At 41.9% G+C, this 18,410-nt stretch overlaps 1 protein-coding gene across 1 annotated transcript in view; it reads right to left on the minus strand.

The window, feature by feature from the left end:
* The window catches only part of LOC311144002 (SEC14 domain and spectrin repeat-containing protein 1-like), a 29,168-nt gene extending 10,758 nt beyond the window's left edge, over window positions 1-18,410 (minus strand). The window contains exons 1-11 of the mRNA XM_084179915.1: window positions 18,169-18,410; window positions 16,381-16,433; window positions 16,135-16,211; window positions 14,316-14,424; window positions 13,667-13,757; window positions 11,042-11,155; window positions 6,592-6,705; window positions 6,080-6,174; window positions 5,905-5,960; window positions 4,152-4,255; window positions 2,367-2,477 (exon numbers count right to left, since the gene is read on the minus strand). Coding sequence (XP_084036041.1) covers window positions 2,367-2,477; window positions 4,152-4,255; window positions 5,905-5,960; window positions 6,080-6,174; window positions 6,592-6,705; window positions 11,042-11,155; window positions 13,667-13,757; window positions 14,316-14,424; window positions 16,135-16,189 — 849 coding nt within the window. The 5' untranslated portion in view covers window positions 16,190-16,211; window positions 16,381-16,433; window positions 18,169-18,410. The remainder of the gene's footprint in view (window positions 1-2,366; window positions 2,478-4,151; window positions 4,256-5,904; window positions 5,961-6,079; window positions 6,175-6,591; window positions 6,706-11,041; window positions 11,156-13,666; window positions 13,758-14,315; window positions 14,425-16,134; window positions 16,212-16,380; window positions 16,434-18,168) is intronic.

Below are 18,410 nucleotides of genomic sequence, written 5' to 3' on the forward strand. Positions count from 1 at the left end.
CCTAATAACCTGGGTTTGATACCAGTTGGTTACATTGTGGACATTTAACCCCTTACAATCATGGGAATTGGCTTCATGGATAGGGCTAAATTGAAATGTTTCTTACAGAAGAAATATGGAATGCATAACCATGGTAGAAATTAAAAGGGAACAGTTTGGAGATTATGGGAAAAGTATTAGACTAAAGGTGACGACAACAGTTCACCTGACAAGACTGAATCCAAACATTACACTGTTGATTTTATGTGCATTTTACATTTACATTTGTTGATAACAAAATCAGAAAATATTCTGGATACATTCAGCAACATAAGAATATTCTTGGAAAATTGCGGCTAAGTGCAACAAAAAATTACAAGAGTTTGAGTGAGTTCTAACTGGTGTTTCAAAGTGGCCACACACCTCTCCAAAGTGTGCACAGTTCTTAAGTCATTTCACTGCACTTTTATGACTCAACTATAAGGTGCTTTTTTAGGTGCTTTTTTGAGCTCTCGTGTCGTTGAGGAACACACAGCCCTGCATCCCCGCCTTTACACAATTACTGTTGATGTTTACGCAATACCCAAGAACGGTCCGTTATAAATCACAATCTGGGTCAGGTGGGCATAATTTGAAAGCTTATTCTATTGCCAACACGACTAGCTAAATTATAAAATACAATCTTACAGTTTTAGGCTTTCACAAGGCAATTCAGATAAGAAGATGGTAATTTTGGTCATGAGTGCATTCTGATGCGCAGTTTTCTTCCCAATACAACAAACAGGCTCATTCTGTTCAGGACAACCCAGGGTATAACACCATGTCATCCTGTAACTGTACATCAAACATAGTGATTGTGTATAACTGAGTATACAAAACATTAAGAACACCTGCTCTTTCCATGACACAGACTGACCAGGTGAATCCAGGTGAAAGCTATGATCCCATATTGATGTAATTTGTTAAATTCACTTCAATCAGTGTAGATGAAGGGGAAGAGACAGGTTAAAGAAGGAGTTTTAAGCCTTGAGACAATTGAGAATGTGTGCCATTGAGAGGGTGAATGGGCAAACAAAATATTTAAGTGCCTTTGATCGGGGTATGGTAGTATGTGCTGCTGGGTTTTTTACGCTCAACAGTTTCCCGTGTGTATCAAGAATGGTCCACCACCCAAAGGACATCCAGCCAACTTGACACAACTGTGGGAAGCATTCGAATGAACATGGGCCAGCATCCCTGTGGAACGCTTTCGACACCTTGTGGAGTCCATGCCCCGATGAATTGAGGCTGTTCTGAGGGCAAAATGGGGGGGGGACAAAATACATAGAGTCCTCGTAATTTACAGCATTTCCCTCACTCAGACAACATAAAGTTGCCCAGTTAGCTGGAGGGATGGGGGCAACTTCTTGTCACGCGCGGTGCTCAAGTTCAGAATGTCTGTCGTCAAAACCATTACAGAGCTGTGAAGCGAAGACCCTGATCTCTGATGTCATGTATAGCATGTTACTATACAGTCACTGCATTCCAATTTAGGCTCTTATCAGTGTCCAAATCTGCCCTTTTCAACCCGTATATGGTGACGTGTGTAAAGGGCTACGGCAATTTATCACCGGAGTCTGGCTTTAAAACTCCACTGAAGAAGAAAAACAAGTTCTGTTGAAGAAGGCTCTCATACAGTAGCCTCTGCGTCTCACAACCACTGGGTCTTCCAGGTGCCTGGTGAACTGATCCTCATGAAATCCTGTTGGTGTGTAGCTTGTAAACCTCTCTGAGACAAAGTGCAGAACACAATGGACAAAAGAGAAGCTTTATTCTACACTTGTCTCTCTCAGTCTGGTCATTAGGCTGCTGTTGATGAAGGTATTGGACTAAAGTCAAGGCAGTGCGATGTCTGTAATCTGCGTTTGTTTGAATCCTGGCATCAGTATTTCACTATGCTGGTGTTGCCATTAGGGCAGTGTGTGTAGGGCACTAGGCTGGTGTTGATGATGTCATTGGGCTGTGTGTGTGTGCACTGCAATGTGTTGGCATTGTGCAGTGTGTTTGGGTGTGTGTAGTATGTTGGTGTGTGTGTGTTCAGTATGTGTCCAGTGAGTGATATCATAGGGCAGTGTGTGCAGTGACCAGCTCATGTGCAGACTGTGATATCATAGGGCAGTGTGTGCAGTGACCAGCTCATGTGCAGACTGTGATATCATAGGGCAGTGTGTGCAGTGACCAGCTCATGTGCAGACTGTGATATCATAGGGCAGTGTGTGCAGTGACCAGCTCATGTGCAGCCTGTGATATCATAGGGCAGTGTGTGCAGTGACCAGCTCATGTGCAGACTGTGATATCATAGGGCAGTGTGTGCAGACTGTGATATCATAGGGCAGTGTGTGCAGTACCTGCATGACCTTGGTCTGTATCTCCTCCAGCTGGGATCGTTTGCTGCGTTGGCGACACACCTCCTGGTACTTGGTGTACTGTTCCCTGAGGGAGTCCAGCAGCTTCATGACCTGAAATAATAGTTTATCTTGTATATACAGTATCTTGTATAGTATTTGCATGTTATGTGTGAATTTTGCTGTTATATGTTTACTATACAGTACCAGTCAAAAGTTTGGACACACCTACTCATTTAAAGGATTTTAATTATTTTTACTATTTTCTACATTATAGAATAATAGTGAAGACATCAAAACTATGAAATAACACACATGGAATCATGTAATAACCAAAAAAGTTCTTCAAATAGACACCCTTTGCCTTGATGACAGCTTTGCACAGTCTTGGCATTCTCTCAACCAGCTTCACCTGGAATGCTTTTCCAACAGTCTTGATGGAGTTCCCACATATGCTGAGCACTTGTTGGCTGCTTTTCCTTTACTCTGCCGTCTGACTCATCCCAAACCATTTCAATTGGGTTGAGGTCGGGGGATTGTGGAGGCCAGGTCATCTGATGCAGCACTCCATCACTCTCCTTCTTGGTCAAATAGCCCTTACACAGCCTGGAGGTGTGTTGGGTCATTGTCCTGTTGAAAAACAAATGATAGTCCCACTAAGCCCAAACCAGATGGGATGGCGTATCGCTGCAGAATGCTGTGGTAGCCATGCTGATTAAGTGTGCCTTAAATTCTAAATAAATCACAGACAGTGTCACCAGCAAAGCACCCCCACACCATAACACCTCCTCGTCCATGCTTTACGGTGGGAAATACACATGCGGAAATAATCCGTTCACCCACACCGCGTCTCACAAAGCCACGGCGGTTGGAACCAAAAATCTCAAATTTGGACTCTAGACCAAAGGACAAATTTCCACCGGTCTAATGTCCAATGCTCGTGTTTCTTGGCCCAAGCAAGTCTCTTCTTCTTATTGGTGTTCTTTAGTAGTGGTTTCTTTGCAGCAATTTGACCATGAAGGCCTGATTCACGCAGTCTCCTCTGAACAGTTGATGTTGAGATGTGACTGTTACTTGAACTCTGTGAAGCATTTATTTGGGCTGCAATTTCTGAGACTGCTAACTCTAATGAACTTATCCTCTGCAGCAGAGGTAACTCTGGGTCTTCCATTCCTGTGGCGGTCCTCATGAGAGCCACTTTCATCATAGCGCTTGATGGTTTTTGCGACTGCACTTGAAGAAACTTTCAAGTTCTTGAAATTTTCCGTATTGACTGACCTTCATGTCTTAAAGTAATGATGGACTGTTGTTTCTCTTTGCTTATTTGAGCTGTTCTTGTCATAATATGGACTTGGTCTTTAACCAAATAGGGCTATCTTCTGTATACCCCCCCTACCTTGTCACAAAACAACTGATTGGCTCAAACGCATTTATGAAGGCACACCTGTTAATTGAAATGCATTCCAGATGACTACCTCATGAAGCTGGTTGAGAGAATGCCAAGAGTGTGCAAAGCTGTCATCAAGGCAAAGGGTGGCTATTTGAAGAATCTGAAATATAACATATATTTAGATTTGTTTTACACTTTTTTGGTTACTACATGATTCCATATGTGTTATTTCATAGTTTTGATGTCTTCACTATTATTCTACAATGTAGAAAATAGTAAAAATAAAGAAAAACCCTTGAATGAGTAGGTGTGTCCAAACTTTTGACTGGTACTGTATATCTTTACATCTTATCCGACTTGCCATAACTGAAGTTCCCTCTGGGGTTATTCTATTGTACCTGTGGCTGGGCCAGTAGCTCATCATCCATGGGGGACCAGGCCACACCACCTCCTTCTGACCCATTAAACCTCCGCTGCTGCAGCTCCGACAGCAACTCGTGGCCTGGAGGGGAGAGAGGAGACGGAGATGGTCAGAGGGGGAATGGTAGTGACAGGGGGAGATAATGAAAGAGAGAGAAAATAGGGGGTGATAGTGGGAGAAAGAGAGAGAGAGATAAAGGTAGAAAGAGAGGGTGTGGATATGTGAAATAGATAAGTGGAGAGAAGATTCAATAAGATGCCATTGAAATGTATTTTGATGGAAGCCAAAGAGACAGCCATAGAGAGTGAGACAGCCAGAGAGAGCGAGACAGCCAGAGAGAGCGAGACAGCCAGAGAGAGAGACAGCCAGAGAGAGAGAGACAGCCAAAGAGAGAGAGACAGCCAGAGAGAGAGACAGCCAGAGAGAGAGAGACAGCCAGAGAGAGAGAGACAGCCAGAGAGAGACAGCCAGCCAGAGAGAGAGAAAGAGAGAGAGAGACAGCCAGAGAGAGAGAGACAGCCAGAGAGAGAGAGACAGCCAGAGAGAGAGAGAGAGAGAGAGACAGCCAGAGAGAGAGAGAGATGTGTACTACAGTTCAGTATGTGGATGACAGCAAGTTCCTCCATGTCAGCCATTAAGATGCAAAATCCATCTCAGAGGTGCATTATTTGTGGAGTAGTACTTCAGGGGAAATATTGCTATTCATGTATTTATAATACCAACATCAACAGCATCCCAACCTCTTTAAACAGAGATTAATTACACTGGAAAGCCTTCCAAGTCCATTCTTTGATAACAAAACACAACAAATAGGACAGAGTATTGTTTTTATATCATATGCATGCTCTTATTCTAGCTCATGCTGTATCTCCTAGCCTGGCTGTTGTGCCTGTAACAACACAAACAAGACTGACAGGGCAGCCCATCCCTCTCCTTATTCATTATGCAAGGCATTCGCTCAGAGAGAGGGAGTGAGAGTGAGAGAGAGAGAGCATCAGGCGTTGTGTAGGAAGTATACGAAATTGCACCCTATTCTCGATATAATGCACTACTTTTAACAAAGGCCCATAGGTTTCTGGTCAAAAGTAGTGCACTATGTAGGGAATAGGATGCAATTTGGGACATAGCCAGAGTAAGTTCTTCTGTGGGAAGCACAGTACCAGAGACGCGTTGAGCTGACCATCCATTCCACAACCACCAGACAATGCTCCTTTTATTGGGACAACTCTGCTATGTGCTGGCATTCTAGGGTTGCATCCCATATTGCACCCTATTCCCTTTATAGTGCAGTACTTTTGACCAGAGACCTATGGGCCCAGGTCAAACGTAGTGCACTATAAAGGGAATAAGGTGCCATTTGGGACGCAGCCCCAGCTCTGCTATGGCCTTCCTCTGAATGGGTAAATATTTTCACTATAGTAAAACTGTTTAAGTGACACACTACTCGCCACGAGGCCTGCAAATAAAACTACTGGGTGCCATTTGGGACGCACCCTAGGAGTCTGTTTACTGAAGGGTTACGCAGAGTGGAAAATGTCTTCTCTGCTGGTGGCGTGCACTGATAACCACGGTGGTTAACATTTTAACATCAAATCATCTCTGCATCCTGTACCATTCAACTTAAATGGACCCCAGACTGGTTTAGAAACACACAGCTCTACTAGCTAGGATACCTGGATTCAGCTATTTGTATTAACAAATGACATATGCACAAAGATTGGTATATTTACCGGTTTGTAGAACTGTTTCAGGATCAACTGATGGTAGGAAGTTACAATCTGGTGGCCTGGGAGAAAGATAAGTAAGCAATGTGTTTACTGGCCTATATGTTCAATTCCTTTCCTCAATCATGGATACTTAGAGCAAAAATAGATATAATAGTCAATATGTTGGCAAAATAAATACCTTTCTTTGTCTAATTGGTTGCTTTTCTCACTCTCGTTGATGACCACTAGCTCATCTAGAAGGGACGTGGACTCTTTGGTAAACTTCTCAAAGACCTGTGGAGGAACAAATGTGTAACAATGTACATGTATGTTTGTCACATAACAACAGGGTTGGGGTCAATTCCATTTCAATTCGGAAAGTAAACCAAATTCAAAATGTTCCTCATGCAAAAGCAAGAGAATGGGAATGTCAATGTACTTCCCGAATTTACTGGAATTGTCCCCAACCCTGCAAAACAATGTATCATTGTTATATACATTTTCAAAAAAATGGACATTCATCTTTAGGATTCAAATGTGACATCCAAATTTGTGCTATTGTACACAGTCACAGTGCATTAGCTCATGATACTACCTCTAACTTCCTTCATACTGGACACAGAGACATACAAATGGACTCTGGGAAAGTAGATAAAAGGGCCTCATTGCCAAAATCCCGAAGTGTCCCTTTAAAATGGCAGCTAGGCTTACCAGTCTTTTGTTCACCCAGTCCATGTGATCATACACTAAACTTCCTCCGAACTCATCAGTCAGCTGACAGGGCTCGATGTAGCGTGTGAGCTTATTGGCAGACACCAGAATAACCTGGAACAAGAGAACAGAGAGACAGGGTCAGAGCCAGTTATTAAATCCCCACTGTGGATTAAGGAATTTAATTATTGTATCATCACGCTAATACCATCCAAGTTTGGACAGTATAAATGCATGACTCACCTTCTTAAAATGTAGAAACAATTGGTCAAGCGGAGCAAGACCTAAACACAGCTGGTGGCCTTGTGTGATGGCCTCGCATACTGGATAAAGTTAACAACTTTTGAACGTTAACAACTCACACTAACTAGATAGGAATAAAGTTTTCAGTTTGACACATCAATGTTGACGACCCAGACAAACTAGATAGGGATTGGAATCTGGAATAGGAATACAAATACATGTACATCTGGAATAAGATTCTGGGAGAGCCATGTCTCTCTGTAAGCCCTGCCTGTTATCCTCCACGGCTGTTCCTCCTATCTCTCTCGGACTCATCCTTCCTCCTTCCAAATACAGGCCTGTTTAGATGTTTTTTTATTTAAATAGGCAAGTCAGTTAAGAACAAATTCTTATTTACAATGACAGCCTACCCCGGCCAAACCCGGACGACGCTGGGCCAATTATGCGCCGCCCTATGGGACTCCCAATCACGGCCGGATTGTGATACAGCCTGGAATCGAACCAGGGTCTGTTGTGACAGCTCTATCGCTGAGATGCAGTGCCTTAGACCACTGCACCACGCGGGAGCCCCTACAGATGAGATGAACACAGCAGAGTGTTTTCCACCTGTGACAGAGAGACTAGGGCCCATATTCACAAAAATCACTTTTGCCTTTCTCATTCTAGATCAGCACTCATACTTTGAGATGCTTTATGAATACGGGCCCTGAACTCCAGTCCTCAACACAAACACATCCTGGATACGTCCTGAAAATATTTACATCAAGATCTCCAAATAACGTCAATTCTCATCATGATATCTGCCTGTCTGATGTCATGTGTGGGTGTGTTTGTTGAGACTGATCTATCTGGCAGCCATACCTGGTTGTTTGGAGTACAAAGTGCAGGCACCAATGGAGTATAAAGTGAAAAATAGATATCTTGTATTATCACTATGTTGTGATTCCTCACCAGTCTATGCTGTGAATATTACTCAATGAATATCAGATATTACTCATCCTAACCTGTACACACAGAGACATAACTCATACTCCCCTCACCCAGAAGATTAAAGTGAGAGCATGTGCAACATGAATAAAGAGATGAGAGCAAATACAAGTGAACCCTCTGTATCCCAAATTCTCAGCAGTCTACCATAATCTGGATGGTTTGTTTTTAATCAAGATTTGCATAATTACATACTCTCCTTTTAAATCCCCCCCGGTATGGTGACCCTGAACATAACACATCCTAGCTCCGACCAACCGCATCACAATCTGAAAGCAGAAACCAGATTGGCCCCTTGTACACATCCTCAATGTTGGCCGTAAGATGCTAAACACACACTCCATCTACAATGCCATCAACCATCAACCCTGGAGAACTATATAGTTAGAGGCATCAACCCTGAACAACTGTGTAGTTAGAGGCTATCATAATGCTAATGTTTTGTTTCGGTCTCTACAGAGATGCACATACACACATACAATCATCATCATGCTGCAGTGAAAACCACACATGAAATAGACATGATGCTAATTCTGATTATTAACATTTCTCCACATGCAGACTGACTGACTCGTTGATAAATATTAATGGATGTAAATCAATCCCTAGTGTGTGTGTGTGTGTGTGCGTGTGTGTACATCAATCCACATTGTCGTGTGGAATCGATAGAGGCCTCTTCATCTGCATATGACTAACAAGGTCAGGAGAATCACACACATACACAAACACACAGGCTTTCTGTTTGCATGTGCATTTATTTCGCAATTAGCCTCCAAATAACAAGGAAGAAAACTGTAGCCTGAAGGTTCTCGTGACAATGATGATGTCAGATTGTCAACCTCCGAAAGAGAAGCAGTAAGAAAAACATAAGTAATAACAGACCCATCCCATCACTTCTCTTCCACAGCCCAGTATGTATCAAATTACATCTGGATAGAGACAACCTATCCCTCTCTGGGCATGTATTCATACAGTCACAGAGTAGGAGTGCTGATCTAGGACCTGTCCATATAATCTGACTCATTATGATCCAAAAGGCAAAACTGATCCTAGATCAACACTCCTACTCTGAGATGCTTTATGAATATGATGGGGTATAAGCTTAGCTCACCATCCTAATCGAAGTGCTTTGAAACTGAAAGGCATATCGAGGGGTGTTTTGTGTGAGCTCACAATCCTAAATGTTGTACTTTTAAACGGAATGGCAAATCAAGCAGAGCATTTTGTGTCAGGGTTTAAAACCACAGTGGCGTTATTGTTTAGCTGCGTCTCAGTGAGTCAGCTCTCTACCATAAGTGTTGCTTTGTCTCACTGTGAGATTGTTCCATTAACAGAAGAACGTGTCCCCTCAGAATAGAATGGCCTTGTTCGAGAGCATCAAATCCATGATGTATTATGGGTAAATTGTGACTTACTGACTGATATACAAATAATAATCAGTACATGGTGCAAGGTGATTTGAAATGCAGTCCATATCGAACATACCAAATAGCTAGTTCCTTGAGATTGAGGTGGCAGGCAATACGAGTGAGACTTCACTCCTTCTGCTGGGTTTTCATGCCCTGTTACATTTCCATATGCTCCGGTGTTCATGCCAGATTGGTTCTGGGCAGTAGAGCCCAATACATTTCAGCCAACCACTTAGTTCAAATATATTTCATTCTCAACAGTAACGTTAGATTAATAAAAGCACCTTATCCACCCTATCTAATCTAGGTCAATTTCACAATTTCCAAGTATTTTCCCCCAATTCCCTTTCATTTCCAATCCCAATAAATTGACCACCTCAACCATCTAACAGAGCCATCTGGTGAAGCACAGGAGTTATAGGGAGGGAGAGCTAGAGGGTACTGCTGGCCCAGATCATTACAGAACTGTTGGAAGCAAAAACAACAACAAAGACCTCTGGAATTAGTGTCAGTGTCAGGACACTCTTTCCACACACACTGACACAGTGACGATGCTGGAGACACTAATCTTTCTGTCCTTCTAAGAGACACATGTATACTGCAGCCTGCATCTGCTCTGGATCCACATGACTGTTGCCAAGCAACATGATGATAGTATTAGTCCACGCTGAAGGAGACCATGCTGCAGACAGGTCAGACTAACTATTACCACGTATTCCTACTCCATACTTCCATTACATTTACATTTTAGTCATTTAGCAGACGCTCTTATCCAGAGCGACTTACAGGAGCAATTAGGGTTAAGTGCCTTGCTCAAGGGCACATCGACATATTTTTCACCTAGTCGGCTCGGGGATTAAAACCAGCGACCTTTCGGTTACTGGCACAACGCTCTTAACCACTAAGCTACCTGCCACCCCATTACTACCAAACAAACTAGCCTGTATCCTTCCACCATACTTCCATTACTATCATTCTGTTGTGAGGGGTATTCTGAGAACAGAGAAATAGAAACTTGAGGTGTGTGTGTGTCCCACCCCTCTATTAATATAAATCCTTCAGGAAGAGATGACTAAAGCCATATGGGAGGTTGGAATATTGCAGGATGCATGAATTTTCGGATACAATGATGACTTCCAGTCATAAAGGTCTACCTTTTAAATCACCACACAGTGCACTTAAAATAGACAAATGCTGCCATGCTGTCTACAACAGACCTTGGTCATCTATCTATCTATCAGCCACAATTGACAGATTAAAATATGCATATTGGTCTATAACATGTTGTCAGCAATTCCTCTGGGGGTTTATTGGCTATATTTGAGTGCTGTTGTGGAGTGGGCAACCACAAAAGAACCCGCGAAGATCACTAGAAATCACTAGCCATTGCAATAACAACAACCATAGGAGTTACCTATACAGCACACAATGCCAAATTGAATACTGACTGAATGAAATATCTATTCCTCTCTATCAATTTGTATACCGCCCAACCACCAACATTGGAATCATTGGTTTGTGAAGGAAAGTAAATTGAATTCCGGCCATAATTAGTCCCCCTGGGAGGTGGCTGGGGATGCTGCTGCTCAGAGGAACAACATTATTAGGAGAGAGAGAGAAAGGCAGAGGCAAACACATAGACATAGCAAGATAGACAGAGAGGAATAAGAAGAACGTGTCCCCTAGTGACTCTAAAACTGCGCCATTGGCCACACCCACTACCCCCCCCCCCCCTCCCACGCTAACTTTGCCAACGCTGCTGAAAAAAAATCTTAGGGGAAACATTGCACTTTTAAGTATCACTCACTCACCTCAAAGCCTAGTCTGTCCTTCTCCTTCCAGAAGCAGAAATGAGTGACCTTCTTGTCCCAGAATTCATCAGGCTTCACCACACACACCAGAGACACCTCTGCTGGAATCACGTTCTAGAAATAATGGGATATAAAAAATTATTTACAAAAATAAGCTAAATGGTAAAAGGCTTTCAATGGTTTATTGGACACATTCAATTCCAGAGACAGAAATGTCATCCCCAAAACACTTCAGTGATTTCCCTATATGCATTTAGCAGCGGCGCACCACTAAATGGTGGCCGCCACTGCAAAAAATGATAATAAATATTTCAATTTAAGAAAACTTTATTTTTTATAGTTTTCGGGATGGTAGAAACCTTTTCAGTGTAAACTTAAACCAGATATAAAGCATGTAGGAAAGATAATGGAGCAATATATTTTTTTATAAGAAAATCTTTGAGAACTAACAATCATCAAAATAAAAACTAGACAGTCAGGGAGGTCCTAAAAGTTCAAAAAGGTCATGGCATGGGACCCCCATTGATTTTTTTGTTATAATGTTTGAGTCACTCAAATCACATAAGGACAAGGCATAAGCCATGACAAAATGTGTAGAATTGCAGGAAACTAGCTTTAAAACAGCAACATTTAGCCTCTGTGGCCAAGAGGAAGGCCTCTAAAACTGCGCCATTGGCCACATCCACTACCCCCCCCCCACGCTAACTTTGCCAACGCTGCTGAAAAAAATCTTAGGGGAAACGCTGCACTTTTAAGTATCACTCAATTTGAAGGTATGCTTACAAAAATCTTATAAACCATCAGCAACTGTAATTTAACATAACATAAACCACCATAACATGTACTTTCTTTTCAATAACAGTGTAGCACATCACAGTTTTTCTATGAAATCCTGCAGTGAAATTCCCCATCACATCACATGGTAGGCAACTAAATGAGGAGTAGCTTGCAGCAGCGTTTTCCCCAGACAGTGGCAGGCAGATTAGTGTGTCAACAGATAGTACATTTCATACTGTCATCCCATCTTTCCTGCTCCTGTTTCTGCAGAGGTCTATGGATAGCAGGGGACTGGAGATATCTACCAAGAGCATTTTACACCGTATAGTCAATCTGCAATGACAAAACCAGGTCAGGGCAGAATGCAGACTACAGTACAGCAGACCTGGGTTCAAATAGTATTTTAAATCTTTCAAATACCTTGAGTGTTTGCTCTAGCATGCCTAGAGTGCCAGATGGGCAGGCTTTACAGTTTTGGGACTATTCATTAAGCCAAGCAAGCTCAAACAAGCACAGCTAAAGTATTTTTAATTATTTCAAATAGTATTTGAACCCAGGTCTGCGGCAGACAGACTGCAGAATACAGCAGAGACAGACAGAGCTCAGCCTGTCTGCTGACATAGGCCACACTGCAGAGTGGATGGAGGTCAGAGCCTGGATCCTGTTCATTAGGCATCAAATGGAAGAAAATGCCTAAAACAGTGAGGGACAATGGTTTAAAATGTTTTACTAGTGTGCCCTAATTAGCACAACACAGAGCCTGGACTTCAGGAAAAAACACTAAGTATTGTTTAAAGGTATAATCAGGCAGCCTCATCAAGAGATCTAATGCCTACTCTTCTTAACATCTAATCAGCTTAGATTCCTTTTTGTCTTAATCACTTCTCACTTGATTGCTGCCGATGCATTTGATCTGAGATGTCTATTTCTATTTCATTTTTTTAGGGACCATGCACAATGCATATTGCACCAGATTTGGCTCCATAGCTCCTCACTGTAATGTTTAACGGCATTTGGAGGGTTATTATTGCAGGTAGGGTCAACAGAGACGAGACACAGAAAGCAACATCTGGGTTGGACCACCATTTTATTTCTCCTCCCAGCATTGTCATGTTCTGATTGGTAGAGAGGTGTTAATGTGGTGGAAGTAGACCTGGATCCATGTCCACATCTGCTTCTCACTCAGACATATGCTCCTCTATCCTGCGCTAATTAATCATTACACTCATGATTATTCACTAGGATGATTATAGATTGAGAGACGTTGGTTTTAAAGAGTTAAATCTACTGAACATTGTTAAATAGGCCATTGGGAACAGAACACATCATCATGTGAAAGTATTTTTATATCCTCACTCCTCAGCTCAACCCCCCGCTACAGACAGTATTTTTTATACAACAAAGCATGGCATTGGAATCGTCTTCTTAACTAGCCTTTGGTGTGTGTGATCACGAGTCTGTTATAGCAGAATGCTTTATTTTCCTGACTGTTTCTATGCAAAGTAGAACAGAGACAATAGTGACTGACTGATTGCAATAAACTCCATGTCTGATATGAGACATCATGCTGTCAAACTGTAGAGGATGTTTTCTAGTACTCTCTACTGTACAGATGACTGTCATGTATTCCACTATACATTCCAAACGCAGTAGAAGATGAAGACTGTAGATTGAAATGAGTTGTAGGTGTCATGTTTTTGACGGGTGTTCCTCCGTTTGATACACAGAAATATGGACCTCTCGTCTCGATGCAGTGTGGGGTAAACTGTGCTTTTATCCTAAAAGGAACACAGTGCTGATTCTCTGTGTCCTACCTGCAACATGAACCCCTTCTTTTATCATTCCTACCTGCAACATCAGTACCACCGTCTTCACAATGTTCCACTGGGACCTTCGTCCATCCACGATGACTGTGAAGCCTCTTGCTTTGCACTTGTCACTAAAGAGAGGAGAGAAGACAAGAGAAATATGGTGATTATGTGTCTACCTGTAATAATGTGTGCTCTTGTTCCAAGAATTGGACACCAAGGATCCCAGTATAGCTCAATATAAGACAGCATCAGATATGTAGATGAGGCAAGCATTCCACTGGGAATTGAACCCCAACCTTAGCGCCATGCTCTTACTAACTGAGCCACACAGGACCATAAAGCCAAGATGAATACAGAGCAGAAAGTGTGTGATCATCATGCAGGAGTCACAAGCTAACACAGCATGATCCTCCTTAGCATAATATGTTGGTCTTCTCTCCTACACACTCATGTAGCAGAACTAGCTCAATCCAAATAGAACAGAGTCTAACGAGCGTCCAATACTGTTGCTATGCAAGAGAATAGAATGTCAGCCAGATAAAGGATAGGCTCTCTGCTCATATTACATTTTCTAATAAAAGTAGACTACCTTAACAAGCATGATGATTACAATGATCTATTGAACTGTAGATAATAAAGGAGCATTATTTTTTGGGGCGGGGTGTATGCCAGTGATTGATTCTTACCTGGGGATGCCGAGGAGGTAGTCCAACGTGGAGCTGAGCTCCTCCATACTAGTCTGTTCTGTACATAGTGGAATGGTTAGGATCAGCCCACTGCGTCTGTCCTTGCCTCCTGTGAATGTGAAACAACCAGAAAAGTAACTGTTATTCACCTTTATTTATACAGGTTAGTCTCATTGAGATAACATTTATTTCGCAAAAGAGACCTAGTGTATCTACCGTAGTGGGGGTACCCATGAGTGTACCAGTCAAATTGACATGGTCAGAGGTTCCAAGCCCATTCTACTCCTTCTAATTCTATGGTATCTACACTGATTCATTGTACGAGTCATTAACAATGAATTTTCTAAGAATACACACTAAAAAGTGTGTGTAAAGAGGACTGACTAGGGAGGAAAATAACAGTCATATAATGGCAGACTTTGGAGAAGGTCAGGCAGAACCAAGTATTCCAAGTACGGCCGGCCAAGAATAATCTATTAAAGGAGGAGTAGTGTCTTGTAAACGCCACGGACAGCGGTAATGATGGTGGGAGCTCTGCCTCTGAATGCGTCCCAAATAATGCCCTAGTCCCTATGTAGTGCACTACTTTTGACCAGAGCCCTCCTTTTGTTGTGTATCTAGTGCCTAGTAAGTCAATGAGACCTTCAACAGTATCTGAACACAGAGTCCCTCCCTGATGCAGTCCTGGTGCTGTGACCTTCAAATCAGCATCATCAACATGATGAGAAACCTCATTCTGCCAGCAGCAGGCAGGACATAACAACAGGCTATTATCACCTTCATCACAACACACTGCCTGCCAGTGCAAAGAGTAGAGAGGGGGATTTATCAGACAACCAAGGACTAACACTACACACCTAGACCAAGGACTAACACTACACACCTAGACCAATGACTAACACTACACACCTAGACCAATGACTAACACTACACACCTAGACCAAGGACTAACACTACACACCTAGACCAATGACTAACACTACACACCTAGACCAAGGACTAACACTACACACCTAGACCAAGGACTAACACTACACACCTAGACCAAGGACTAACACTACACACCTAGACCAAGGACTAACACTACACACATAGACCAAGGACTAACACTACACACATAGACCAAGGACTAACACTACACACCTAGACCAAGGACGAACACTACACACCTAGACCAAGGACTAACACTACACACCCTTCAGAGGCTAGAGAGGGATGAGAAGCACATCAATAAATAATATAATATGCCATTTAGCAGACGCTTTTATCCAAAGCGACTTACAGTCATGCGTGCATACATTTATTTTTGTGTGTGGGTGGTCCCGGGGATCGAACCCACTACCTTGGCGTTAGAAGCGCCGTGCTCTACCAGCTGAGCTACAGAGGACCACAATAACACAGCAACTTCAAATGGTTGTGCTCTTGAACAGCTATAATGATTAAGCAACTTGAGGAAAGTGAGAGTTAGATGTGGGGTACACACAAAGCTTGACAATCCTGGGATTTATACAAGCATGCATAACTTCAAGTTAATTTTTAGTCAACTCTGCCTGCCTTTACTTCCTTGATAATGCTACGTCACTGCTGTACGCTTATTTCACTGACTGGGAATGTTCAATAAGCAGCACAGGAAGTGCTTGGGCCAGTTGCATGAGGACCATTGTAAAGTAGTACTACTGTTGGGCATTTCTATGTAAAGATGATCAATGGTAAATGTAATGTTACACTTATCAATGTAAATTCAGTGCGGTTCATTCCAAGAAGCCATCTCGGTCACAGTAAAGATAAACAGCTTCGACTGATTGGAGCATATTATTACCTGACAAGAAAGCTAGTCGTTTCTTCAGAATGGGCAGTATGTTGGTGGCCTCCATACTGGAAGTTCCACCCTGCAGTCTGAAAAGTAAAGATATAGGTTATAGCAAAGCAGGTGATGCACATAATAACCATTAGTTGATCACACACGATACACACACGCATGCACACATACAAATTAGCATATAGTACTTCCATCACTTTGTCAATTACAAGCCAACGGACACAATGAAAAGGCAAGATGCTTTACCTTCCTAGAAATCACAGGTACCTCCTTCAAACATTTCCTTCTGGGCCCATGTTCTGTTATGAAGACATAGAGATAAAAACAAGTCAACACTATAGATAAGTAGCAATTAGCTCAATATTGACAATCATATTGACAAACAAATCATCCACTAATGTAGAATCAAGACATACCTTATTACTGTGTCAGAACAAAATAATGTCCAAGAACCATTTTGTTAGTCTACAGTATGAGGTTATGAAGAATGAAGTGTGAACTGTTCTGTTCTAATCTGTTCTGTTAGCCTCAAATACAGTAATAAAATCACTTGTTTTGTGTTATTGGGAGGATTACCCATCTGGACTGTCTTGTCTTAACTGAATTGAATGATACATAAACCAATGCAGTACATCATCATATCGTTTTGGTCAAATCCATTCTCAGCATATTTTTTTTATCCCAAACACAGCAGAATGATAGATTTACATGGTCGCTGGCCAAAGCAGTGTGGGGAAACATTTGAAACCCATTAGTAGATTGCAATGCAGCAAACTCTGACCTACTGCACAGTAATGAGCCACCCACTGGCATATTATCATAGATCATGTCCCAAACAGCACCCTATGTGCACTGGTCAAAGGTAGTTCACTATATAGAGAATAGGGTGCCATTTGGGATGCAATCCCTGGTTTACTGTACCTCTCTCTCCCAAGCTTGCATGTAGTGCATCTTTGAGTTATCCAGGCAATTATACAAACCATAATAACCATCTATTATTCAATAACCTTATCCTGGAGTAATGACTAAGTAGCTATATTTGTAGGAAAAGTTGGGTTTGCTTTTCTTTCCTGGAAAGTTGGTGTCTTTGAGCTATTCTAGATCAAATATGTGTATGATATGTAGTTTAGACTGCCAGAGTAAGCCACTGGTGAATAGTCTCACTCAGTACGAAAAAGTACTAAAATGTGTGCACTCACTACTGTAAGTCGCTCTGGATAAGAGCGTCTGCTAAATGACTAAAATGCACTCATATTTTCACACTCAAAGAATGAATAGTTATTCCTATTTGGAGGCTGTAATTGATGACAATAACAATGCTACTTATTGTGATAGAAGGAATAATGTAATTATTGTCCATTTCAACATTAGACTATTCCTAAAGCATTGCCAATATGTGGCTACAATAGTTTTCCCATGCTTTCAAAAGTAGGCTACAGTAATTAGATATTGGTGACATTTTCAATGACATCGCCACGATGCATAGGCTACGTATGCAAAGGACGTTTAGGAGCGTAGGCAACACTAGGCATGGTTGACAATAATCAACAAACATAATAACTACATTTCATACATTTAGGTTAAATTCCAAGTTTCGATATGCTCGATATTATCCTTATTTGGTGGCAAATCTTTAGAATGGTTTCTATAGCAGGCACGAGACAAAAGCCCTAAAATCGAAGGACCCACCTCCATGGCCTTCTCATCACTCAAGCTCTTTAAAAAAGTATCGAAATTGTAAAATCCTTTATACATATTGTAATGTATGAAAATATTAATATATGTCCCATTTGCTCAACCGTGCTGAATAAAAAGCTGCTTTCGTATCACTTAGTAGCAGTTGCACGAGGTTTTCCCCAACAACTGACTCCACAACCAATTGAAGCAATGCTACACTGTAGCAGTGAGTAGGCTATGCAGACACAATGACCTATTTTCCTGAAATTGAATCTCGTTCTAACCCGTGTTCACAATATAATCCTTGTATGAAAATTATACAGTTTGTTGCGATTGAAGGGACGATTTCCTTCTTACCTCAGACGAAACAGGACGAATTATGTATCGTTATACGACGTTGAACCAATGTAGTCTGTAGGAGTAGCAGTAGGCAGCTGTTTTTATTGAAAAATCCCAGTTTATCTGACCGAGTTCCACTGATTTCTTGGACTGTAGGCGATCACATCTGTAACATCTTTCAACGCTTAGAACCGGTTCGGGAAAAGATTGTATACTCAAAAGTTACAACTCCGCCATATCTATACTGGATTGCTATTAAA

The sequence above is a fragment of the Coregonus lavaretus genome (assembly GCF_964263955.1).
Source record: "Coregonus lavaretus genome assembly, chromosome: 16".
In the NCBI taxonomy this organism is placed as follows: domain Eukaryota; kingdom Metazoa; phylum Chordata; class Actinopteri; order Salmoniformes; family Salmonidae; genus Coregonus; species Coregonus lavaretus.